The 25,417-nt window shown below is 49.1% G+C and overlaps 2 protein-coding genes and 1 long non-coding RNA gene across 3 annotated transcripts in view; 2 read left to right on the forward strand and 1 right to left on the reverse strand.

Moving 5' to 3' along the window:
- LOC128398367 (zinc finger protein 282-like) overlaps nt 1-14,875 on the reverse strand; it is a 34,101-nt gene extending 19,226 nt beyond the window's left edge. The window contains exons 1-6 of the mRNA XM_053359374.1: nt 14,631-14,875; nt 7,270-7,668; nt 5,113-5,239; nt 4,004-4,108; nt 2,061-2,174; nt 89-998 (exon numbers count right to left, since the gene is read on the reverse strand). Of these exons, the coding sequence (XP_053215349.1) occupies nt 89-998; nt 2,061-2,174; nt 4,004-4,108; nt 5,113-5,239; nt 7,270-7,668; nt 14,631-14,654 (1,679 nt within the window). The 5' untranslated portion in view covers nt 14,655-14,875. The remainder of the gene's footprint in view (nt 1-88; nt 999-2,060; nt 2,175-4,003; nt 4,109-5,112; nt 5,240-7,269; nt 7,669-14,630) is intronic.
- A 2,126-nt stretch (nt 14,876-17,001) lies between these two features.
- LOC128424285 (tigger transposable element-derived protein 3-like) lies at nt 17,002-21,848 on the forward strand. The gene is made up of 2 exons (XM_053410293.1): nt 17,002-17,710; nt 19,565-21,848. The coding sequence occupies exons 1-2, from the start codon at nt 17,671-17,673 to the stop codon at nt 21,553-21,555; spliced, it is 2,031 nt and encodes a 676-aa protein (XP_053266268.1). The 5' UTR covers nt 17,002-17,670; the 3' UTR covers nt 21,556-21,848.
- A 1,363-nt stretch (nt 21,849-23,211) lies between these two features.
- Nucleotides 23,212-24,016, forward strand: LOC128424316 (uncharacterized). Its single transcript, XR_008332982.1, has 2 exons — nt 23,212-23,446; nt 23,807-24,016. It is a non-coding gene; the product is annotated as an uncharacterized LOC128424316 (long non-coding RNA).
- The last annotated feature ends 1,401 nt before the right edge of the window (nt 24,017-25,417 follow it).

Genomic DNA, 25,417 nt, shown 5'->3' on the forward strand with positions numbered 1-25,417 from the left:
GGGAGGGGGGCAGCTGTTCTTCAGCATGCAGGGCACGGCCGACGCCGGCCAGAAGCAGAGGATTTGGGGATGGGGCCGTCGCTAGGGCTGCTCTTGCTTCAAGGCCACCAGGCCGGCCTGTGCCCCCAGCCCCAGGTGGTGCGCCGCAGGGTTGCGGGTGTGGATTTTCTGGTGGCAGTTCAGGGACTCCTTGTAGCGGAAGTTCTTCCCGCAGGTGGCGCACTGGTAGGGCGTCTCCCCGGTGTGGACGCGCCAGTGCTTGAGGAGGTGGTCCCGGCGGATGAAGCTCTTCCCGCACTCGGTGCACTGGTAGGGCCTCTCGCCCGTGTGGATGCGCTGGTGCCGGACGGCCTTGGAGAGGTCCCGGAAGTCCTTGCCGCAATAGGTGCACGTCAGCGGCCCGTCGCCCTTCCCTGTGTGCAGCTTCTGGTGGAGAAGAAGGCTCACCTCCAGCTTGAAGCTCTCCTTGCACTGCGTGCAAGTGTAAGGACGCTCCACCATGTGGTTCCCGGGGCGCTTCCCGGTGCCAGGCTTGAGGGCAGGGCTCCTCTGGGGCTCGGGGCGTTTCGGGGGCTTGGGGCGCGCCGGCGTCGGGGCCCTCTGGAGAGGTAAGGGGCTCGCCTTCAGCTTCAGGCCCCCTCCTCCTCCTCCTCCGGGGTCCATCGCCGGATAGCTCCCTCCTCCGTCGTGGGTCTTCTGGTGAGTGGAGAAGAGCTGCTTGTCCAGGAAGCCCTCCCCACACTCGCAGCAGATGTAGGGCCCAGTGTGGGCCTCCTCCATCAGCGCAGAGGAGGGGTCCTCTTTCCTCGACTCAGCCACGCAGCGGGACGACCGCCTCAGGCTGCTCCCCGGGGGCTTCCTTGCAGGCGCCACCGAAATGGGGTGGCTCTCGCAGAGCAGTTCCTCGCCCGGGCCCTGGAAGACTTCCGTCCACTTCCGGGGGAACATGCCGGGGAGCTCCAAGCTTTCGGGGTCTTCTTCCAGGAGCTGCGGAGTACCTGGCCAAACGGGGGAAAGAGGCAGGTTGGCGGCATATGAAATCAGACAGGGGTCCCCTTGGTTGAATCAACAAACATTAGGTATCATTAAAATCACAGATCACGCCCCAGTAGAAGTTGCCCTTAAAATGGGAGAAGGAACCCAAACCACCCCTTCATGATCCTTCAGTCCCATCCTAACCACAAATAAACAGATTAGAGAGAGTCTCACAAAAACTCTCCAAAAATCTACTTCGAAGAAAATGATGCAGACAATCTAACCCCCCCTGTTATGGGACGCAATGAGAGCATCCCTTAAAAAACAAACCTCAAAAATTAGCAAAATGAAATCAGACAGGTAACCGCAATTTTGACATTTCATCTCCCACTGGAAATGTTTCTGATTCGTCAAGAGCTTTTAGAGGATTAATTTGATTTGGTTCTTGGACATTTCATCTGTCTGTATTTTTATCATTTTACAATTTAATGACGTTTCAAACTGCAAGGGGGGGGGGTGTTTTGTTTGTTACCATGTTGTGCAGTTTTGTGATTTATAGCGTAAACCACCCTGTGATCTTAGATGAAGGGGGATATAATAATAACAACAACAACAACAACAATAATAATAATGGATAGTGCAGCACGAAGGTGCCAACTGTCAAGGGCACTTTCAAAGGAATGCACTTTGTCAGAGGGTTAACTCTTTATTGTCAAAGAAACCCACTCCTATGAGAAATGGCCAGTTCTCCATCAATCACCCCTTGCCTTGCCAACAACAACAACAAAATTAATAATAATAATAATAATAATAATAATAATAATAATAATAATATTATTATTTATACCCTGCCCATATGGCTGAGTTTCCCCAACCACTCTGAGCGGCTCCCGACAGATTAAAAACAGCACAGACAGCTCCAAATATCTCAAGCACATAAGCCCAAGTCTCAAGGGCAGCCCCATTCCACCAGTCAAGGATTCTGGGCTCTGCACCGCCCTCTCCTCCCCTGGCAATGATCTCCTTCCCCTCCCAGCCTTGTGCAGGAGGGAGAGGATCCCCCCACTTAGGCCGCTCCAACTTACTCATGGCGGGATCCCCGGGGATTTCGCTCTCCTCCAAGTCGCCCATGCTTTTGACCAGGGACATTTCCTCCGGCTCCATCCAGGAGCTGTCGTTGAGGGCAGAAATCGGAGAGCCTGTTTCGGAGAGGAGGGAAGAAGGTACAGCAGCCATTCACCACCAGCGACACATTTAGGACAGGTCTGCAAAAGGCCACCTGAGCCGAGATGATGCAAGGACGAGCTACACTGTCCCCCCCCTCCTCTAGCACTGATGTTCAGACTCCTCCTGCCTGCCTCCTTCATTGATTCTAGGGTTGTGTGTATTCAGCAAATCCATACAAGCACAGGACCATGTTGCTCTGAGCCTAGAATACCATCATTTGAGAATTTCCACTTTCTTTGGGACGGGGGAGCATGAGGAAAACACCCAGAGAGTTCCTAGTCCTAATGGCTGTAAACAGTGACTTGAAAGTGTGTGGCCAGGAGGACATTTGGTGTAAACTGCTCTTTTGGTAAAGGGACCCCTGACCATTAGGTCCAGTCATGGCCGACCCTGGGGTTGTGGTGCTCATCTCGCTTTATTGGCCGAGGGAGCCGGCGTACAGCTTCCGGGTCATGTGGCCAGCAGGACTAAGCCGCTTCTGGCGAACCAGAGCAGCGCATGGAAAAGCCATTTACCTTCCCGCCGGAGTGGTACCTATTTATCTACTTGCACTTTGACGTGCTTTCAAACTGCTAGGTTGGCAGGAGCAGGGACCGATCAACAGGAGCTCACCCTGTTGCAGGGATTCGAACCGCCGACCTTCTGATTGGCAAGTCCTAGGCTCTGTGGTTTAACCCACAGCGCCACCCGCGTCCCTGCTCTTTTGGTAGTTTTAATATAATTTGGTATGTCTTCTGATCTGCAAGTAAACTGATACTTATTTCTTTACAGTTAGCTGATGAGAAGTAACGGGATATTCTTACGATACTTGGAACCAAAGGGTCTGTTGGTTGTGTGGGAGGGAGGGATTTAGTTTTTGTTCAGTTAGTTAGTTCATTTGTTAGAGTGGTCCTGTGTTTGGTTGCTGAACGAGAAATATAACAGTGCAATGCAACTGTATAGACATACTTTATTCAACAGATGACTTCCTCTGCTTATGTATTTACTTTTTCTTGAAAACCAAATAAAAATTACTTCAAAAGAAAAGAAGAAAAGTGTGTTGCCAGTTTGTGGTGGAGTTATGAAAGCAGGAGCGTGCCGTGAGGGCAAAGTAACACCTGCTTTATCCGTGCAACTTCAGAATTCAAGGAACGTAACTCTTACAACAAACTTGCCAATAAAGTTCCGCATAGTAAAAGCTCTGGTTTTCCCAGTAGTGATGTATGGAAGTGAGAGCTGGACCATAAAGAAGGCTGATCGCCAAAGAACTGATGCTTTTGAATTATGGTGCTGGAGGAGACTCTTGAGAGTCCCATGGACTGCAAGAAGATCAAACGCATCCATTCTGAAGGAAATCAGCCCTGAGTGCTCACTGGAAGGACAGATCCTGAAGCTGAGGCTCCAAGACTTTGGCCAACTCATGAGATGAGAAGACTCCCTGGAAAAGACCCTGATGTTGGGAAAGATGGAGGGCACAAGGAGAAGGGGACGACAGAGGATGAGATGGTGGGACAGTGTTCTCGAAGGGACCAGCATGAGTTTGACCAAACTGTGGGAGGCAGTGGAAGACAGGAGTGCCTGGCGTGCTCTGGTCCAGGGGGTCACAAAGAGGCGGACACGACTAAACGACTAAACAACAACAACTCTCACAAAGCCAACACCATGTGGGAAGAGCAACGGTTCTGAAGTTTCCTTGTCAAGGTTTTTGGAGCTTTTTGCTGTTTGCCTCAAGCTATAAATTGTCCCCTTCAGCATCAGGGGTAGCCCTGAGCTGCACAGCACAGAGGGGTGGGGTGGGAGGGTTGCCAAGTCTGCGACTCACCCAGGGTGGTCTCCTTCAGGGCTTCTCTTTCCTCAACGTCCCCCCGACCAGCGACATCTGCTTGCTCGATCCGAGAGAGCAGCTCAGGTTTGGAGATGGCAGTGTCTGTGCGTGGCAGGGGAAAAAAACTGATTAGCAGCATCAAGCCTCTCATTTGCTCCAGAGCCCTCCTTTTATTTAAATTTCCCTTGGGAATGACACTGGGGCAGGGCGGTGGTGCTCTGGGACTCCCATGAACATACTCAACGACTGGTATGTAGACTTGGAGGGAATCCTAAGGGTCATCTAGTCCACCCCACTATAATGCAGGAATCAAAGCTAAAGAATCCCTGACAGATGGCCATCCAATTTCTGTTTGGAAACCTGCAATGATAGTCTGTTCCACAGCTCTTATCTTTGGAAAGTTCTTCCTAACGTTTGGCCAGAATCTCCTTTCTTAGTTTTTTTAATCCATTGGTTCAGGTCCTCCCCCCCGGAGCAGCAGAAAACAAGTTGCGTCTTCCATGTGAAAGTCCTTCAGATATTTGGAGATGGCTCTCATGTCACTTCTCAGTCTCCTCTTACCCAGGCTAAACATATCAACTCCCTCAATTGCTCTTCATAAGGCTCGGTTTCCAGGTCGCCCTCCTCTGCACATGTTCCACTGATCATCCTACCTGAAGGAATTTCCTGGCAGGACAGACTATCCAATGACCAGCTGAGCTCTGGGCATTCTCGTGCTGCACAGAGCTTGGCTAACCTGCAGACCTGATAAGGAACTCTTTGCTGGGCCCATATAACCCCTCAGCAGATCACCTGTTTGCCTGCAGAAGGTCCAACGTCTGGCATCTCTGGGTAGGACTTGAGAACAACTCCTATCTGAAACCCTGGAGAGCTACTACGAGCCAGAAGAGGCAAAACTGAGCAAGATGAACCCATGGCCTGAATCAGCATCTAGCAGCTTCCCATGTCTGGTACAAGTGATCTGCACCTGCATCACTCTGAAGCCTGGTCAGATGTCGGCTGAGAATTGATGCTGTGTCCACTTAGCAAGGCCCTGGGCCATGGTGGATGAAGGCTCAGGCGCGCAGAGAGCTCTGCTTGGCCACGCCATGTGGACCCTTCCTTACCCATAGAGACCACGGCCTTGTAGTTGCATTTCATGATGTGCCGGTAGAGGTCCTTCTGCCCTTCATCCAAGCTGCGCCACTCTTGCTCGGAGAAACTGCAGGAGGCTTCGTCAAACAGCAAAGGGACCTGCAACCGCGTCAAAGAGAGGGAGAAGTCACTTCCTCTTAGGTAGAGCAGCTACCTTGCATGCAAAAACGTCCCGGGTTCAGTCCTTGCCTGAAACCATAGAGAGCCACTGCCTGTCAGTGCAGACAGTACTGAACTAGATAGACCAACAGACTAACTTGGTATAAGGCAGTTTCCTGTGTTTCTAATCCTCTGCCAGGTCCCCTGATGGAAATCTCAGAACCAGGTCATATATTTAGCTTCCTACCATTTTTACACATTTTATGGGCAACTGAAATTACAGATAACCTTTCCCCAACCACCGCTGATTCCTTCCTTCCTTCCTTCCTTCCTTCCTTCCTTCCTTCCTTCCTTCCTTCCTTCCTTCGTCTTCTTCCAAGTCAGCTGGTGTCAATTCTACCGACTTTTTGATGCCAATTGAAAACAGTTTCTTCTTCTTCTCAGAAGCTGTTAATTGTTTATTTGAGTTCAAACTTCTTGTGTTGCTGCTTTTACTGCCATTTTGCACCTGCAAGGAACTATGTTAACCCAGGAAGCGATACTGTAAGGAGAATCCCTATTTTAAAACAAAACAAAACCTTCAAACACCTGGCCCAGCACCCTGTGCTCACTTTGGCCAACTCTCTCTTCCTGTGGTTTCTAGCAACTGGTCTTCAGAAACACTGCTGCCTCAAATTGTGGCGCTTCCTCCTCTATAAATCTGTCTTCCAAAGCCATCCAAGTTGGGGCCATCACTGCCTCCTACAGGAAGGAATCCCATAGTTTAAATATGTGCTGTGTGAATGACTTTCTTTTATCTGAATCTTCCCACATTCAGCTTCTGTAGTGATGTTGGGAAATCTTAGCAAGTTAAAACTTTGGCTCAAGCCAAGGAAGAGCATTGTGGGAGAGCCAAACACTGGAGAATTCTGGGAATGTGTATCTGCTTCTTTAGTTGCAGACTTTCTGTCTCAAAGAATGTGAATAAGTTATTTTTTCCATCTGCAGGAAGGAGGTTCCTAGCTGATTTCTAGTCTTGACACCTGGCTATCTTAGATGCTGTTTCTGTGTGAACCGGGTCATCAAGCCAACTCACAACTCAAAGAATCTGGTCTGGCTCTGGGAATGCGTCTAATCTTCAAGGCCTTTTGATAAACAGGATTCAGCTGTCGAGGCTCCTAACAAGCCTGAGTTATTGTTCTTCTATCTAACCACTGGTGAATTGCTAATTAATCTAAAGAACTGATTGGCTTTTGAGTTTTGAATCCAAGTGGGTTCAAAGGGGATAAAACCTTAGGAAACCCACTTGCAATTCGCAGCCCATCTTGCCAAGCAGGCAGCCCGCCTCACCTAACCTACTTTGCCATGTGAGACCATTGTCATGCAGAGAGGGCTTGCTGAGTCAGTGTTTTGAACTGTTCTGTTTCACACTTTCGTTTTCGTTGTGAGTATATTTGTAGCAAGTGATATTAAACAATGCTTTTATTTTTTTGTTTGGGATTTGTAAGAGATGTGCCAACTTTTATGTTTGAATAATCTTGTTTTTTAATAAATCCTGGAAAAAGGACTTTTTCCTGTTTTTGTCTTTTGTGCCTTTCTGCCGGGGAAGCTAAACCAGTACCTGACCACTTAGTCGCCTACCAGACCTGTTGGATTTCTGTCTGTGCCACGGTAAAGTGACACAGGGTCGGGCAGGCGGGTAACGCTGAAGAGTAATCTCCTTCCTTAGGTTACTTTTCGGGGCTGTTCTGAGATAAGGAAGTGGTGGCAGCATACTACTGTTTCCGCTTTTTGTGTGTGTTCTGAAAAAGCTTCTGCGCACCCCTCTCTCTCTCAGCCGGGTCTTGCTGGACTTGGAGGGCAGGCGGGGAATGCTACAGCTTCACTGAATGCCCAAGAGAGTTCCGGTGTTAGGAGGGAGGGAGAAAACCACCCCATCCTACAGATAGCAAGGACTGCTAGAAAACTGCCTGCAAAGCAGTAATTTGTGGATATGAGAAATCCCACCTCTCTTACATGGCACAGGCCCTATCCCTTCCCAGCCTGCTTACCTTGGGGGCTTCCCCCCTGGACCCTGGGGGCAGGCGGAGGATCCAGAAGTTGCGGTTCTTGAGCAGGTTCTCCATGTTCTCCAGCCTCCTCTGGAGCTGCCCGTACTCTTGAATGAGGGTCCCCAGGGCAGCCCACTTGCTCTCCAGCTGGTTCCCAAATTCGACGGCGGTCTTTTCGCAGCCGTCCAGCTTCGTCTCAGCCATCCCCATCCTCCCCTCCAGGCTCATGAGCTGCGCTGCGTAAGAGTCCACTTTGCTCTCTACCGCTTGGATTTCAGCCACGACCGTCAGGGAGAGCTCAGCCGCTTCGGGGAGCACGTCCCCCATGGGCGTCTGCTCGGGGGCGCTGAGGGGCTGGGCAGCAGCCATGGGCTGGGGCTCCACCTCCCACTGAAGAGCCTATTGGAGGGGGGAGACATGCAAACAATGTTACATTCCTGGGTGGACTGGAAGAGAGCAACGTTCTGCAGCCACTGTCTCTGGCTGTTCCTCTTGAGGAAGGATCTCTAGGAACAGTTAAAAAGGTAAAGGGGTAAGGAGACCCCTGACCGTTAGGTCTAGTCATGGACGACTCTGGGGCTGCGGCGCTCATCTCACTTTACTGGCCGAGGGAGCCAGTGCACAGCTTCCGGGTCATGTGGCCAGCATGACTAAGCCGCTTCTGGCAAACCAGAGCAGCACATGGAAAAACCATTTACCTTCCCGCTGGAGCAGTACCTATTTATCTACTTGCAATTTGACGTGCTTTCGAACTGCTAGGTGGGCAGGAGCAGGGACTGAGCAACGGGAGCTCACCCCATCGTGGGGATTCGAACCGCCGACCTTCTGATCGGCAAGTCCTAGGCTCTGTAGTTTAGACCACAGCGCCACCCGTGTCTCCTAGCAACAGTTAGCCAAAACTTAAAATGAAGAAGGAGCCGGTAAGTTCTGTGTCAAAAAAAGGTCAGGAAGTGGATGTATTTTAATATTCTGCACGCTTCCACTCCTGCTGGACAATCAGGAGGGACCTGCTGGCCACTGACCGCCCACTTGAGTCCAGGAAGGCTTTCCCTGCCCACCTTTGGCATCTAATTGCCTTCAGTTCATCATCTTCATTTTATCCCGAAAGCATGAGGATTGTGAACTAGGGAGAATGAATTCTGCACCAGATGCCAAATAGTCAAAATGCCAGTAGTCACGGAGCAACAAAACAACCAATGAACTGTGTACTGTAGGCAGAGATCAATGGAGAGGGATCCTTATGGGAGAGAAACCATGGCTGCTATTACCTGGTCTGAGTAGTACACTCTGTGTTATACGGAAACAAGAAATGACCTGAGTCCTTTTCCAGGTGGCCTACAAGTTTCAGAGCTGCTGACCACTGCTCCATCTCTAATAAATTCTTCACTCATCAGTTATGCTGCATTTCTCTGCTTAAACACCAGCCCTTCTCTAACCATGCGACATTCCTAACCGTACAATTATTAATAATATTTACTTCTCCGTATCCTTAGCATTCGTATGATGCTTGGTTCAGGTTTACATGTGTCTTTTCTACAATCAGCACTTGCTTTTTGTGGGACTGGGACAGCTTTGGGTTTACACCAGGGGTGGGGCACTGGATCTGGCCAGATCCTCCCTCCTCAGATGGGACAACTTGGACAGGGGAGCAGGACAGACCACGGTTTAGGGGAAATGGCTTTGTAGACCAAAGCTTTCCCATCCCCAACTTAAGCCAATGATCCTGCCACTACTGTATCTAGTTGATCATTCATTCACAAGTCCTTTCTATCAGCCACCAACCGGAATGCTTCATTAAGCCACTACCTATTGCAACTCCAGGAGGAAACCTTTGAAGCTGCAGTGGGCCTGGAACAGCTCTGTGCACTGGAAAAGGCAGCATGAAAAGGACAAACAGCGCTGAGGTTCATCGTGGAGGAGAATAAGAGACAGAACGTTCTGCATCCAGATGCAGTTCACCTCCTCAAGGAGTACAGAGAACATTTGCGGACATCTTGCTTCCAAGAGTACAAGGCAGAACAAAGTTCAAAGGAAGGCAAAAGCAACAGAGATGAAGGGATGGCTTCCATGTGCAAATTTTGCAAGACAAGGTGCCTCCCTTTAGAAAGACAACGGCAATTTATAGAAACCTACAAGACCTTTATTGCAGCACCAATCATTTAGGACACAGCAGTTCAGCTTGCCGTGTGATAGCTGAATTTGCACATAATCAGTTCATAAACCCTCTTCCAAAAGGGAGTGTAACACAGCACTCGGGCGAGTTCTGTGGAACTCTGTACTGCAGGATGAGAGGTTTGCCAAGAGTATAAATGCAACTGTAAGTGCAGACACCTCTTTTTCCAAGAGCAGAACCCCAGCTCTCATGGAAAGCTGGGACAGGCCTTCAATGGCATTGCTTTAAGGGGAATCCCATCTAATGAAGGTGACTCACCAAGCCACAAGCTGACTTCAATTTTGGGCCAGGCCTTTGATGTCTCCTCTTCTGCCCCTGCCCCCACCCCCACGAATCCCCATGGTCCAATGAGGTATATTAAATTTACAAAGAGAGCACATAGGGAGGATCAATTCACAGATATGGAAGATTAATGACCCAGCCAGAATAAGTCATGCCTTAACTTGTGTACAGACTAGACTTAGTGCCCTACAGGGTTTTTTTGGGGGGGAGCTAGCATTTCACTATCACTGGTCCACTGGCCATGCTGACTGGAGCTGGTGAGAATGGACAATTCAAACCTTGAGGACAGCGTGGCTTGGGTACTGCAATGCAGTCCAGGGTGCAGCAGCTCAGGGGTTGAATGGAAGATGCCAACCACTTCACTGGTTCCCAGGCCCAATTTAAAGCGCTGGTTTGGACCTTGAAAGTTCTTAACAGGTCCAGGGCATCTCAAGCACTGCCTGCTCCCACAGAAGCCTGCCACAGTGTCAGCTCCTCTTCTGAAAGTCTGAAGTACAGTGGGTGGCTAACACAAGATCTCTGCGGTGGCACTAAAAATGTGGCACTTATCCCTAAAGATGTTTGCCTCACTCCTTCCTTCTTGACCGCTAGAGGCGAGGCCAAGATGGTCCTCAGAGGGCTTTGGGATGCTTTGCCAGTGTTGCATGATAATTGAATGCTGCTTCCATTAAATCTATTGTTTGCTGTACTTCTTTTATTGATTGATTGATTGATTGAATGATTGATTGATTTATAGCCCACCTTTTTTCCCAAGGAGCTCAAGGTGGCATACATAGTTTTACCTACCCCCCTCCATTTAATCCCCACACCAGCCCTGTGCGGTAGGTTAGGCTGAGGGGCAGGGACTGGTCCCCAAGGTCACACCCAGTGAGCTTCATGGTCAAGTGGAGATTCGAACCCTGGTCTCTTCCCAGGTCCTAGTTCGACACTTAAACCACGACACAACACTGGCTCTCTTAAGTTTGGATGGTTTATCCATGATTTGTGGTGGGTTCTGTTGCCGTTGTTTATTGTGCAAGCTGCCTTGGAGACCTTAAATCAAAGGCAGGCAAAAAATGTTTTAATAAAACGAGCAAAATAAGTGATCTGTATCAAAATACTGAGAGGTGCTCTCTTGCTTAAGAGCAGAGGAACCACCTTGTCTCAGCAAGCGAGAAATGGCAAAGGAAAAAAGGAGGCCCCACCAATATCAGGAAGCAAGCAAGTCACTAGGGCAAGAGGGTCCATTGCACAAGCAATTCCCAAAATGTCTTTGGAAAATAAGCAGCATTTTGTTCTTTTTAAAAAAAGGTTTATAAGAATTCTACAGGACAGTGTCCTCTCTGGGTGGATTACAAAATTAAAAATACAAATACAAATTTCACAGCAAAGTAGCAATCACCGCAAATATAAAAAATATGTATTCAACCCAGCATAAAATAGTCAAACCATTTAAAACCAACAGATTCTAAAACAACAAAGACATAAAAATCATCCTAGATAGAAGCCAACTGGGTACTCCAGGCTTTTTTTGAAAGGTATCTCTGATCATGCATCCATTCATCTTCTGTGGAAGGAGACCCATGCACTAGGGACCACCACCGAGAAGGCCCTAGTTAGGGGCAGACAAACAGGGCCTCCAAAGCTGATCTTGAGATACGGGCTGGTTCACGTGGGTGAAGATGGAATATGAATTTCTAGGATCAGAACACACACCTCTCCCCCCCCCAAAAAAAATTACGAGGGAGTACTTGACAGGCTTTCTTTCATGATATTTTACAGTTTAGTCCATCTGAAAGATAGTATTCTCCTGTATGAACGTTCCCAGGCTTTGAGATCTTTGGGGGGAGGCCCTTTTCTCAGTACTGGAAAAGGGCCTTCTCAGTGGTGGCTCCCAGACTTTGGAACTCCCTTCCTAAAGAAGGAAGACTGGTTCCCTCCCTTCACCAGCAGGTGAAGACTGTTTTATTCCGACTGGCTTCTAGGAACTGTTGTTGTTTTTTTAAACAAGGAAATGGCTTTTAATAGCGATGTTCTTTTTTATTATCTGGACTTTTATATACTGCTTTTCTATTACTTTTAAATTATAGTCATACCTTGGAAGTCAAACAGAATCCATTCCGGAAGTCTGTTCGACTTCCAAAACATTCAAAAACCAAAATGCAGCTTCCGATTGGCTGCAGGAAGCTCCTGCAAAAAATCGGAAGTCACGGAAGCCCAGTCGGATGTTCAGCTTCCAAAAACAGTTCATAAACCGGAACAGTCACTTCCAGGTTTGCAGCATTCAGGAGCCAAAACGTTCGAGAACTAAGCTGTTCGAAAACCAAGAAACGACTGTATTATCTTTTATACGTTTTTCACGTTTTTTATTTCTGTGTTGTTCTGGTCTGGGGAAAAGGAGGGATATAAATAAATATAACAGCAACAACACTTTAAACAATGCACTCCAAATCTCTGCTGCCAAAAAACCTTGTAATTAAGGAACATGAAACCAATTCCAGAGACCTTGACTGTGCGCAAGACTTGGGACTGAACCACCTGTGCAGACTTGCAGCACTATGCATCACGCCTTTATGCTAGGAGCAAAGGAACGCATCAGTTATTCCTCGATGACAGCATCACCACATCTTTAGGCTCTAGGGCATGGATTGAAGGCACATGATGCAGCAACCTTGCAGATGCGAAACAGAGCCGGCTCTAAGCACTGCCTGAATGGGAGATTATCTGGGAGCTCTCTGTTATGCCACAATGAACTTGTGGAAGAAATGTTAAGAATCAAAATATACCCCTTGTAATTCATTCATCTTCTTCCTTCATTATTTCTTAACACGCCGCTATTATTTTCTGCCATATACACTGTATTCTGCTTTGTACCAATACCTCTTTTTTGTATTGTTTCTTGTTGTTCTTAATTAAAAATATCTTATTAAAAAAAAAGACGAAGCAAACATAATTCACCCCGATCCTTGCTGCACCTTGGTGAGAGCAACAGAAAGCATTTTTCCCCCTCCTGGGTCCATTCTACCCTCCAAAGCTCCATAACAAGGTCCAAGCTGGAAATTAACTAGCATCACAACTATCTGTCCTTAAAAACTGCCTCTCTCCCTCTTTCCATGGGGGGGGGTCGGGGGGCAGGCAGGCTGCATAATAAACACAGCACCCCTTCCATGCTAAATTGGGCTCCATGCTCCTGCCGCTCTCTGCCCTGAAAGCCTCTCTCCAAAAGGCAGCAAGAGCCCTATTTGCAGAGGCCGGAAACAATTTGGGGATGGGTTAACGCAGGGGAAGAGATGACAGCTACCTGATTTGCTTTCATTGAGGGGAGGAATTAACTGCCGCAGCCCTAGGGATGCAAGACACTTCCTCCACGCAGGAGTCCCTATCAGATCTGGGGCACCTGTTTTCCTAAGAGGGAGAGGGAAAGTTAGCCTCCTTTGCTGCTGTCCCCATCAATATCCCCCCCCCCCGCCCAAAATAAACTACATATCCGTTTTGGGGCCTAATCCTTAGCTTCAGGAGGTAGTTGTAACATATATCTGTTTTCCTCCCTCTCCAGCATCATCATCTCCTGGCAGCGTTTGCTTTTCCCCTCTCAGGTCTGCCCCCCACAAATGAACCCCCATAAAAAACATCCATTTTGGGGGCTGATCCGTAGCTTCAGGAGGTAGCTTTGACATGTATTTGTTTCCCTCTCTCTCCAGCATCACCACCATCTCCTGACAGCCTTTACATTTCCCCTCTCAGATCCTCCCCAAATGAACCTCCCTTTTAAAAAAACTGCACCCCACAACTGTTTTGGGGCCTGATCTGCAGCTCCAGGGGGCGGTTTTGACATATGTGCATTTGCATCTCTCTCCCGGAGAGTCACTCTTATTTCTGAGCAGCTTTTGCCCTTTCCCTCCCAACCCCCTCCCAAAAAACCACCCCTCCATCTCACACCCGTTTTGGGGGCCTACGCTGCAGATCCAGAAGGTGCTTCTGACATATGTATGTCTTCATCTCTCTCCCTGAACAACATCATCATCATCGGGCAGCCTTGGCCCCTTCCCCCCTCCCCAAAAAAGCACCCCATCTCACACCTGTTTTGGGGGCCTACGCTGCAGATCCAGAAGGTGCTTCTGACATATGTATGTTTTCATCTCTCTCCCTGAACAACATCATCATCATCTGGCAGCCTTGGCCCCTTCCCCCCTCCCCAAAAAAGCACCCCTCCAAAAAAACCTCCATCTCACACCCGTTTTGGGGGCCTACGCTGCAGGTCCAGAAGGTCTTCTGACATGTGTATGTTCTCATCTCTCTCCCTGAGCATCATCATCATCTCCTGGCAGCCTTGGCCCCTTTTCCCCTCCCCCAAAAAGCACCCCCCCAAAAAACCCACCCCTCCATCTCACACCCGTTTTGGGGGCCTAAGCTGCAGGTCCAGAAGGTCTTCTGACATGTGTATGTTCTCATCTCTCTCCCTGAACATTATTATCATCTCCTGGCAGCCTTTGCCCCTTCCTTCCCAGATCACCCCCCAAAAGATCACCCCCCCAAAAAGCCCCCCAGCCTTTTGGGACCCTGACGTGCATCTCCAGGAGGTGGTTTTTGACATGTACGTGTCTCCCCCCCCCCCCAGCTTCAGCATCCTCAGCCCCTGACAGCACTTTGCCTCCCCCTCCCCACACCACAAAAACACCGCCGCCCCCACCGGACCCACAACTGCAGCAGCCACAAGAGCCCCCCCACCAGCCAATGGGGGGTCTCCAAAGGAAGGGGTCCCTCCTCAGGCCCCCCCACGGCATCCATTCCCCCCCCTTCACCACCCATGACAACCTCCCTCAGCAGCAGACTCCATTTTGGGAGCCCCCCCACCTTCATCTCCCCCCCCCTCCGCCCAACCGTCACCTCTCTCCCCCCCCCCCATTCCAGGTCCCTCCTCGCTCACCTGGGCGGGGCTCCACTCGGCCATGGCCCGGCGCTGTCGTCGCCGCCGCCGCTTCTGAGGGGCGAGGAGGGCCGGGAGAGCGAGAGGGAGGAGCGGGGCGGGCAAGACGGACGGCGGCGCCGGGGAAGCTCCAGGAAGCGGAGCGAGCGCCGGGAGAGAGCGCCGCCCAGGGGCGGAGGAGGAGAAGGCAGATGCCGCAGCGACACCTGGCGGCCGGAGGCCGTGGGCGACGCTGCGGGGAGGGAGGCGGGGGAGACCGGGTTATTATCATCACTGTAAGAATAATATAGGATACAGTGCCGGATTTACGTATAAGCTAAACAAGCTATAAGTAGAGACATCACCTTGCCAACAAAGGTCCGTATAGTTAAAGCTATGGTTTTCCCAGTAGTGATGTATGGAAGTGAGAGCTGGACCATAAAGAAGGCTGATCGCCGAAGAATGGATGCTTTTGAATTCTGGTGCTGGAGGAGACTCTTGAGAGTCCCATGGACTGCAAGAAGATCAAACCTATCCATTCTGAGGGAAATCAGCCCTGAGTGCTCCCTGGAAGGACAGATCCTGAAGCTGAGGCTCCAAGACTTTGGCCACCTCATGAGAAGAGAAGACTCCCTGGAAAAGACCCTGATGTTGGGAAAGATGGAGGGCACAAGGAGAAGGGGACGGCAGAGGACGAGATGGTTGGACAGTGTTCTCGAAGCTACCAGCATGAGTTTGCCCAAAATGCGGGAGGCAGTGGAAGACAGAAGTGCCTGGCGTGCTCTGGTCCAGGGGGTCACGAAGAGTCGGACACGACTAAACGACTAAACAACAAGAAAACAAGCTATAGCTTAGGGCCCCACTCTCTTGGAAGCCAGCCCAAAAAATTTAAAGGGGAAAAAACCTGGATGTACATTTCCAAAATATATGATAAAAAGCAAATAAAATAAAAGCTGCAACAGTGTTTTGTGTTGTGTAGGCTCCTATGATGTAAGACATGGGCCCCGCCTGCCAGCCTGCTCCCTCAAATATCACTCATTTCTACATACTATATAGGGTGCCTACATTCTGCACGGACTGGTTGCATGGCTTTAGATCAGGTTTCCTCAAACTTATAGTACAGTACATTGATTATTGCTTTCATTTTATGGATCAGTGGTCTCATTAGATAGTAAAATTCATGTTAAATTGCTGTTTTAGGGGTTGTTTTTAAAAGTCTGGAATGGATTAATCCATTATGCATTACTTTCTATCAGAAAGCGCGCCTTGGTTTTGGAACGCTTTGGTTTTGAAATGGACTTCCGGAACGGATTAAGTTTGAGAACCAAGGTACCACTGTATTTGCTTTGCTAATCGCCTTCCTTTTGTCCTCCATGATGGCTCTTCTCCCAAGAGATTTTCTGAGCAGGAAAAGTTGTTTGGTTTGTATTTTGACACTATTAAATGCAGCATCTGGCAGCCCACCTTAATACTCCAAACACTGATTAAATTCTAACACTTACTAAATCCAGGAATTATGTGTGTCTTGCACCCACAAACTCTGGCATTCTCTCTCTCTCTCTGTCACACACACACACACACACACACACACAGTGATTGATACAATCTTGGTGATTGAAACAATGAACAACAATTAATAAATTAAGGGCTACCTATAGCTTTTTAGAGTAGGTGAGAGGGATGTTTTACTATATTTCATTCCCCTGGTTTTTATTTTTATTATTAATTAAATTTCTTTAATTTGAACCCACAACCTTGAGACTAAGAGTCTCATGGAGACTTTGAAAAGCTGCTATCACTGGATCAAGTTAATTGGGTTTTGAATAAATGTGCAATGAATTGTCAGTGTTTTGAATTTCAACGTGCTGTTATCTTCCTTAGCGTTCTAGATTAGTGTTATCTTCCTTAGCGTTCTTCCTTCGCGGGCTGTGCAAACCGCTATTACGAATGATGCCTTTTTTACGAATGATGCTATTACGAATGATGCCTTTTTAGCATAGGGGGGAACTGGCCGTGAGTTTATGGAACCAAGGGGGCGGCAGCTGGAAAAAGTTTGGGAACCACTGGTGTAAATAAAGACCTGACTTGATATAAAGGAGCTTCCTGTGGCCCTATTTAAATTGGCTCATTATTCTCTATCATGAGGACTACAATCTTAAAGGGGGGGCAGGTAAGTGCCACAACAAACCAGTTTTATATGCAAAATGCCCCAGTAGCAGCTTCAGATAGGGCTAGGAATGTTCCCGCACCCTGAAATCTTGTAGAGCTGCTGCCATCCAGTGTTGACAATACTGACCTAGATGGACTAGTGGTGATAACCTTGGTTCTAAAGTTCCTGACAGATTTCCTTTGTGCCCACTCTCTGCCGCAGCCCGTGAAAGAGGCAGGTGGGTCATGGGGTGGCCTCCCCTACATTTAAAGCCCTGGTTTTGTGAAATGCAAATAGGCTTGCTTTTGCAGCCCTAGCAATTTGCCTGTGGGGAGGAGCGATTCCCATCCTAGTCCTCTTCCAGCACCCTCCTGCCCCAGTCTGTGGGGATGCTGCGTCAGGAAAGGCTGTCTCGCTCTTGCTGGGGATATCGCTGTTGGTTTTTCCAATGAACCATTGTTCTCTCAGTCTCCCTCTCCCTCTCCCTCCCTCTCTCCTCTAGCTCCATTGCTGCCCATTGGAGGGATCCCTTGTCCAATCCAGGCCAAGAAGAAATCCTAAACAGAAAAGCACAGCACCAATTGGCGAGATGAACATAGAGCAGGCAGAAAGGATGGGGCTGGCGGTGGAGAGATTTCTGGATGGGAGAAGCTGAGCAGCATTCCATGAGCAGCAGCAAACAGGCCTCTACCCTCACCTGCCCTGTGACTTTTTGGTGGAGTGGGAGAAGCCTTGCACTCGCCTTCGTCTCCGGGAGATGCTCGGACTCTGGTCCTTCCAGCATCCTCCATCCTCAGCCTTTCTCTCCTCCCTGCATTGTCTCTTGGTACCAGCACTAGTTCTAAAGCCTCTGGGTGCTGCGAGGATACTCAAAGCAGCAGCGGTGGGGCCTCCATCCCGGCTTGGCGAAGGATGGCTCAAAAAGACCAGGTTCCACTGGATACAGATTCAGGTAAGGATGGCTCTGAGGAAGTCTCAGAGAGCTGCATGCAGAGAGCTTGAGGGATTCATTTTAGATGCGGGGATTGGTGACTTTTAGTCCTGGAAGCTGTTTTCACAGCTGCAGCAAAAAAGAGAAAAGGGGGAGAGTAGAGAGTACTCTTGGGCATGTGCAGAGTGATTTCCACTCACCTACTTGGAAGCAACAACTCGGCGGACACATGCATGGGGTTGAGGAGTGAGTTTCTGGGTGGTTCCTCAGGAGGAGGAGGAGGAGAAGGATTCTTTCAATGCACCTCACCACAAAAAAAGTTCAGTGCGAATGAAAATTGCTTTTGCCCTGTCCCATTAGCCATGAATTGTGGTGGGGGAACCTGCAACTCTTGCACAACAGCATTTATGCTGCCTTGCAAATGGGCGGAAATGTTTGCTAGCCCTGTCACTCAGCTATGCAGCATGCAACTTTGACTTAGGGTCCTGGTAGAAGAAGGGAACAGAGGGGGAGCACCAAATTCCACCAAAGTAAAGGTAAAGGGACCCCTGACCACTAGGTCCAGTTGTGACTGACTCTGGGGTTGTGGCACTCATCTCACTTTATTGGCCGAGGGAGCCGGCGTACAGCTTCCGGGTCATGTGGCCAGCAGGACTAAGCCGCTTCTGGCAAACCAGAGCAACGCACGGAAACGCCATTTACCTTCCCGCTGGAGTGGTACCTATTTATCTACTTGCACTTTGATGTGCTTTCGAACTGCTAGGTGGGCAGGAGCAGGGACTGAGCAATGGGAGCTCACCCCGTCGCAGGGATTCAAACCGCCGACCTGCTGATCGGCAAGTCCTAGGCTTTGTGGTTTAACCCACAGCGCCACCCGCATCCCTTCCACCAGAGTAGGGCTGGCTTAATGGTTCAAATGTGGGTCCAGCAAGGCATACTCTCTCATACCTGCCAGGCTCCCATCATGCACCCACTGGCACCTGCACCTTCTAAATTATCTCCACCCCATGCCTACAAGCCAGGATGTTTCTGTTCTGCCTCCACAGTTGGAGACAGCAATGCTTCTGAATGCCAGTCACGGGAAGCTGCAGGAGGGGAGAGTTGTTCTTGTGCTCGAATCCTGCTTGGGGGTTTCTCATACTGGGCATCTGGTTAGCCACAGTGAGAACAGGATTCTGGACTAGATGGGCCATTGGCCTGATCCTGCAGACTCTCCTTGTATTCTTGTCCTTCTCCACAGGGGAATTTAGTGTGACCATGAAGCCGTTCAGTGCTCACCTTCTTTTGCAGCGTCCCAATGATGCCCTTCTTATCCAAGTCCCACCCCACACTTTCCCCCATTTAAGCAGGATTTTGCCTATCTGCAGATACAGTGGAGGCTCGGGTTGCGAACGTGATCTGTGCGGGATGCACGTTCGCAACCCGCAGCAGTGCATCTGCACACTCGCGGGTTGCAATTTGGCGCTTCTGCACATGTGCAGAGCATGATTTAGCACTTCTGCGCATGCGTGACCACCGAAACCCGGAAGTAACCCATTCTGGTACTTTCGGGTTTCGGCGGTCCGCAACCCGAAAAAATGCAACCTGAAGTGTCTGTAACCTGAGGTATGACTGTAATCTGAAAAGCAGAAATAATATGAGTCCTCTGTCTGAAAGACTTCAGGATGTTGGCCTGATCCAGCCACTGGGCTCTTCTTGGCAGTGCCCAGTCTGATCAAAGGACCCCCATGCTAGTTAGGCCTGATGGGAGTTGTAGTCCCAAACATCTGGAGGTCACCTGGTGAAGGGTGGTCTGTTAGATAGAAGAACATATAGAAGTCCATTACACTTCCTTTGGTCACTCAGTTAACCTTCTCTGCATTTTTTCTTTTCCAGGATTGGACCAGCATCCAAAAAGAGTGAAGGAGGAAGAGGAACCGGAGATGTATCGAAAGAGGCAGGAGGTCTTGCCTCCTGCCAATGCCTCACCTGAAAAAGGTGGAGAGAATGGACTCAGCCCTCCTGCACTTGGGCAAAACCACTTGGAACCAGGGCAGCCTGACTCCAGAGCAGGCAGTGAGGAGGGTCTGGTGATGGACCACAGAGTGGGATGTGGCCCCAGTGTGCCTGCCTTTGGGATCTGCAGAGCTCCGATGGGAGAGATGCCCCACTGGTGCTTGGAATGTGGGAAGAACTTTGCCCAAAAGGCAGAGTTAGAAAAGCACGGTCTGAACCACACTGGGCAATGCTCATACATCTGCGGGGACTGCGGAAGGAGCTTGATGGAGCATGTTGCTCTTGCCACTGGTCAGGGAGCCTGCCTGGCAGGGAATGCCAGCAACCACACCAGCTGCAGGAAGAGGGTTTCACCTCTGTCGAGCGAGACTGTCGTGCAGAGGAAAGAGCGGAAGGAGCTCTCCCTACAAGAGAAGGTCCGGGTGCTGGAGATGCTGGAAGGGCCCAAGGTCTCCCAGAGCGAACTGGCCAAGAGGTTTGGGGTCTCCCAGCCCCAGATCTGCCGCATCATCAAGAACAAAGAGCGCATCCTGGCCGAGTGGTGCAAGAACGGCAACCCAGGGCGCAAGCGCAAGCTAGAGGAGAAGACCATGGCTGGTGAGGTGGCCCTTCTACAGTGGTTTGAGCACAGGTGTCTGTCCAGCACCCCTGCCAATGGGATGCATTTGCAAGAGAAGGCTGGAGATCTCTCCAAGATGTTCAGGAGGAAGCCAGAGCTGGAGGCAGGCCTGGGTTGGTTGCGTGGTTTCAAAGCTAGGCAGAAAGCGGCGCATGGAAGACCTCTGGAGGAGAAAGAGAACAGTGAGGATCTGGAGGATGAGGGCTGGGAAAACAATGTCCTGCGATACATTCTAAACAAATACGACCCCCGTGACATCTACGCCTGTGGGGAGGCTGGCATCCTGTTTCGAGCTACCCCAGAAGGCCTAGCTTGGGACAGCGGAGAGGGAGCCAAGGACCAGCTCACTGTCTTGCTCTGCACCAATCTGGATGCTTCAGACAAGAGGGACGCCCTGATCGTCGGCAAGGCACGAAGGCCATTTGGCTTCCAAGGCGTTGACAGGGAGGACCTGTTGCCTGTCACCTACAGAGCTGATAGCAAGGCATGGATGACAGCGACCATCTTCACTGAGTGGCTCCAGAAATTCAACGAGGACATGAAACGAACAGACAGGAGCGTGGTGCTGTTTTTGGTCCCATGTGCGGCGCATCCCGACACTGAGCTCTCTCATACCAAGATGGTTTTCATGCCTCCTGGATCTTCCCGTATCCATCCTCTTGAGCATGGTCTGGTCCAGAACTTCAAATGCCATTACCGGAGGAGGATGCTTCTTCGCCTCCTTGCTGTGCTCGACAGCAGATCCCCTGTTCCTGCAAGCGAACTCTCAAAGCACTTGACTCTTTTGGACGCTGTTCATATGATAGTCCAAGCCTGGTTAGATGTCTGTCCACAGACCATCACAAGCTGTTTCCAAGCTGCGGGCTTTGGCTTGGCTCTCCGCATCCCAGCTCCTCCCATGGACGTGGTCCAAGCCCTGGGGTTCAAGGACCGGCAACAATTTGAACGGTTTGTGCTGGTCGATGAGGAGCTGGAGTGTTTTGGAGACCAGGAGGGTGCTGAAATGCTCCAAGGGGTTCAAGAACCAGCCTGTGCAGCTGCAGAGGAAGAGAAGACGACAGAGAACTTGCCCTGCCCTTCCAAGGCAGAAGTCATGGAGAGTCTGGCCACACTGAGGCGCTATTTTGAGTGCCACTCGGTATCCTCAACCGTCTTCCAGACCTTCTACAAGCTGGAGGATGTGGTTCATGGAATGTCTCTGGCTAATATGCAAGTATTGAGGGCAAAAGAATTGAACAAAGAAGGACTCTGAGCTGCAACATCAAATGTAGCTCTCTTTGAATCTCATGTGTGGCCCTCTGAATCCACACAGTCATTTGGGGCATTGACTAATTAAAAAATCATCACCACCTGTACAACAGCCTTTGCCAAGTTTGTGCCCTCCATGATGTTTTGGACTACAACTCCCATCAGCCCCTGCCAGCATGGCAGGGATGTGGGGAGGTTGCTGCAGCGTGATCAGGTGGGCTTGGGCTTGGGAAGTAACGCTGGGAATGGTTTTTGGAAATCCCTTCCCCTAAGATAGAATAAAAGTGAGAATCAGTGCATTGCTTGCATGGCTGTGGATTTCTTCAAGATAACTAGGATGGGAAATGTCTGGGGCTCTGGAACAGGTTTTCTCTGTCTCCCAGTCCTATTTAATTAACCTTTAAATTGCTGAAAGGCTCTTTAATTGTTCCTGAAAAGTGGTCACTCTTCTAACTGAGGCAGTTCACTGACCTGATTTTGGAAGATTTATTCATTTAGTTCATTACCAAAATTTTTATACTTCTAGATTGCAGTAAAATCTATAGACACTTTCCAAGAACTATTCTTTTATTACCAATTAAAAACATTAAAATTAAGAGTAAAAGGAAATGAAAGCATGGCAACATCCAAGATGTCTTCCACACGATCGTGGTAAGAGCCTTTGGTCCTCCTGATGTTGTTGGGCTTCATGATCCCTGATCTTCCTCATCATGCCAGTTGGGGCCAATGGGACCCTGGAGCCCCACATCTGGAGGGCAGCAGGCTCCGCCTCCCTGTGCTAAACCTTGTGATGTAGGAATACAACCTGTCTTTTCAAAGGGCTGGAAGAGATGCTCAACAGTTTGGAAATATATAATAAAACAGATACTGTGACTGGGCTTAGAGTCTGTGCATTATGTCATTAGAAAGAATCTGCAGCAGTTTTACCGTATTTTTCGCTCTATAACACGCACCCGACCATAACACGCACATAGTTTTTAGAGGAGGAAAACAAGAAAAAAATATTCTAAACAAAATAGTGGATGTATGATTTTTGTGGTTCATGCTGTGGCTACAGACATGTGATCTGACAGTGAGTTTGGAGTAGCCCAATGCAAAAATCCTGAGGATCCATGTGGATCCATGCTTTGTAACCACATTTTAAGTGGGGAGGGAAGGAAAAGCACTCAAGGGACAAGGAGCACGCATGGGGTGTGTGGAGAAGGATGCTGCTAATAATGCAGGAGAGGGGTTTAAGGGGAGAAGGCTCCTCTCCTCTCCCGCTTTGCTCCTTTAAAGCAAGCAGGCTTAGCCAGCTGAAAAACTTGGCTGCTATGTAGCGAGCTAAGTGGGGAGGAGAAAGGGACAGAGAGCCTGCTTGCTTTAAAGGAACCAACCGGACACGAGTGTAAGCGGCTCCTCTCCTCTCCCACTTTGCTCCTTTAAAGCAAGCAGGCTCTCTGTCCCTCTCTCCTCCCCACTCAGCGGCTCTTCTCCCGCTTTGCTGTTTCAAAGCAAGCCACGGAGGAGGGAAGGAAGGGGAACCATGGATCCTCTGCTCACGACTGCAGCAGATCCCCCCGCCATCCATAGGCATTCACTCCATAACACGCACAGACATTTCCCCTTACTTTCTAGGAGGAAAAAAGTGAGTGTTATGGTGCAAAAAATACGGTATGTCACCACAGACAGCTCCTGTCCTGTATATTCATCACGTTATTCTGAATGGTTCAGCCCAAGTTATTGCATCTGAGTAATGGTGGCACCTTTAAGAGAGACTTCCTCAATTAAACTCAGCTGAGAAAGCCAGGCTCCTCCCATCAGTTCATCCAGCAACTGCCATTTCTTTTCAGAACCTTCTCTCCATCATTGGTGGTTTCAGAATTGCATGTGTATCTCCTTTTCCTGATCCTTAGGTAAAGGTAAAGGGACCCCTGACCGTTAGGTCCAGTCGTGACCGACTCTGGGGTTGCGGCGCTCATCTCGCTTTATTGGCCGAGGGAGCTGGTGTACAGCTTCCGGTTCATGTGGCCAGCATGACTAAGCCGCTTCTGGAGAACCAGAGCTGCACACGGAAACGCCGTTTACCTTCCCGCCGGAGCAGTACCTATTTATCTACTTGCACTTTGACGTGCTTTCGAACTGCTAGGTGGGCAGGAGCAGGGACTGAGCAACGGGAGCTCAGCCCGTCGCAGGGATTCAAACCGCCGACCTTCTGATCAGCAAGTCCTAGGCTCTGTGGTTTAACCCACAGCGCCACCCGTGTTGATCCTTAGGTTATAATAAACTATTATTTTAAACAGAAATCCAGTTGAACCCTTTTGGCATATGAATAGAGTAAACCAATAAGAGTGCACAGTTTAGCCTGTGGATGAGTGCAGTTGCCAGGCAGGCTGGTCCTCAAGGCTCAAGATTTGAGTACAAGTGCTACCTTTGTCACATAATTCCTCATGCGGTCTTTGAGCTTTCAGTCTTGTGGGGGGGGGGGAACGACCACTCTGCTCTGCTTTGGTCACACCCCACCTGGAGACCTATGTCCAGTTCTAGGCACTACAGTCTAAGGAGAATATTGACAAGCTGGAAGGTGTGCAGAGGAGGGTAACTAAGATGATGAAGGGTCTTGCAACCAAGCCTTATGAGGAACAGTTGAAGGAGTTGGGGATGTTTAGTCTGGAGAAGAGCAGACTGAGAGGTGTTATGTAAGCCACCTTAAAAATCTGAAGGGCTGTCACATGGAAGATGGAGCAAGCTTGTTTTCTGCTGTTCCAGAAGGTAGGACCCAAACTGATGGATTAAAATGACAAGAAAGGAGATTCTACCTGAACATTCGGAATAACTTTCTGACAGTGAGAGCCACTCGGTGGTGAAATGGACTACCTCAGAAGGTGGCGGGACTCTCCTCCATTGGAGGTTTTTAAACAGAGTTTGGAGGGCCACCTGTCAGGGATTCTCTAGTTGTCATACCGGCACTGCAGGCCGTTGGACTAGATGATCCCATGAGTCCTTTCCAACTCTCCAATTCTATGAATCTATGACCATCCATAATAAAAATTGTTTTAAGTGTGATACAGGCAACCATTCACAGTATAGAGTAAACTTTATAATAAATAGGTAATATGGATGATGGAGAAATTTGCCTAGCAGAACTTTGGCAGAATTAATTTGAATACTTTTGCAAGAAGAAAGTACTGTATGACTAAGGGAGACCTTCTGTAACCCCAACTTTGTTAAGAAGTTCATCGTTTCATTTACTGCTTTATTAGAATAGATTAAGAGACTTGTAATAACTAATAGTTCATACTTCAGTTCTCTTGACCACTGATGTGGATAATAAGGAAGAATCCTAAACTGTTCCTCTCCAGATGACTTCAGCTGGGCTGGTGCTGCTCTGAGAATTTCATTCACATAAGTGGGAGACAGTGGGAAGGGGTGGTCACAGGAGGCAGGGATTGCAAGGTGTGGTCCTGCAAATATCCTCCCACTGATGGGATTTGTACTAAAAAACAGCTGGAAGGCTCCAGATTGGTCCGAAATAAGCAGTATTGTCAACCAGAACCAAATCAGCCTTTTAAGTGCACTTGAGAAAAGGAATCATCACCCTCCCCTTGCTACCATGTGTGTTCTGTGTACAACAAATTGAAATGGTGGTTCCCCATTAAAGTGGGGATTAATTCACCCTGGTAAATTAAGAAGGAAAAAGCACACAGAAATTAGTAATTCACAAAAATTACCATCCTGTTTTATACATATCTATGCAAGTTCACTTGCGGGAAACAGATGATCACATTTTAATAAAAAAAAAAATCAACCCAAGAACCCCAATACAGGCTATAATCCCATAGAAACACAAAGTCTCCATAGAACTCAGTGGGATTTGCCTCCGTATA

The sequence above is a fragment of the Podarcis raffonei genome, chromosome 12, assembly GCF_027172205.1.
Source record: "Podarcis raffonei isolate rPodRaf1 chromosome 12, rPodRaf1.pri, whole genome shotgun sequence".
In the NCBI taxonomy this organism is placed as follows: Eukaryota; Metazoa; Chordata; class Lepidosauria; order Squamata; family Lacertidae; genus Podarcis; species Podarcis raffonei.

Coding starts and splice junctions, on each gene's coding strand:
- LOC128424285 (XM_053410293.1), top strand. CDS start 17,671: ATGGCTCAAAAAGACCAGGTTCCACTGGATACAGATTCAG. Junction 17,711..19,564: donor TCCACTGGATACAGATTCAG/GTAAGGATGGCT, acceptor TTTCTTTTCCAG/GATTGGACCAGCATCCAAAA.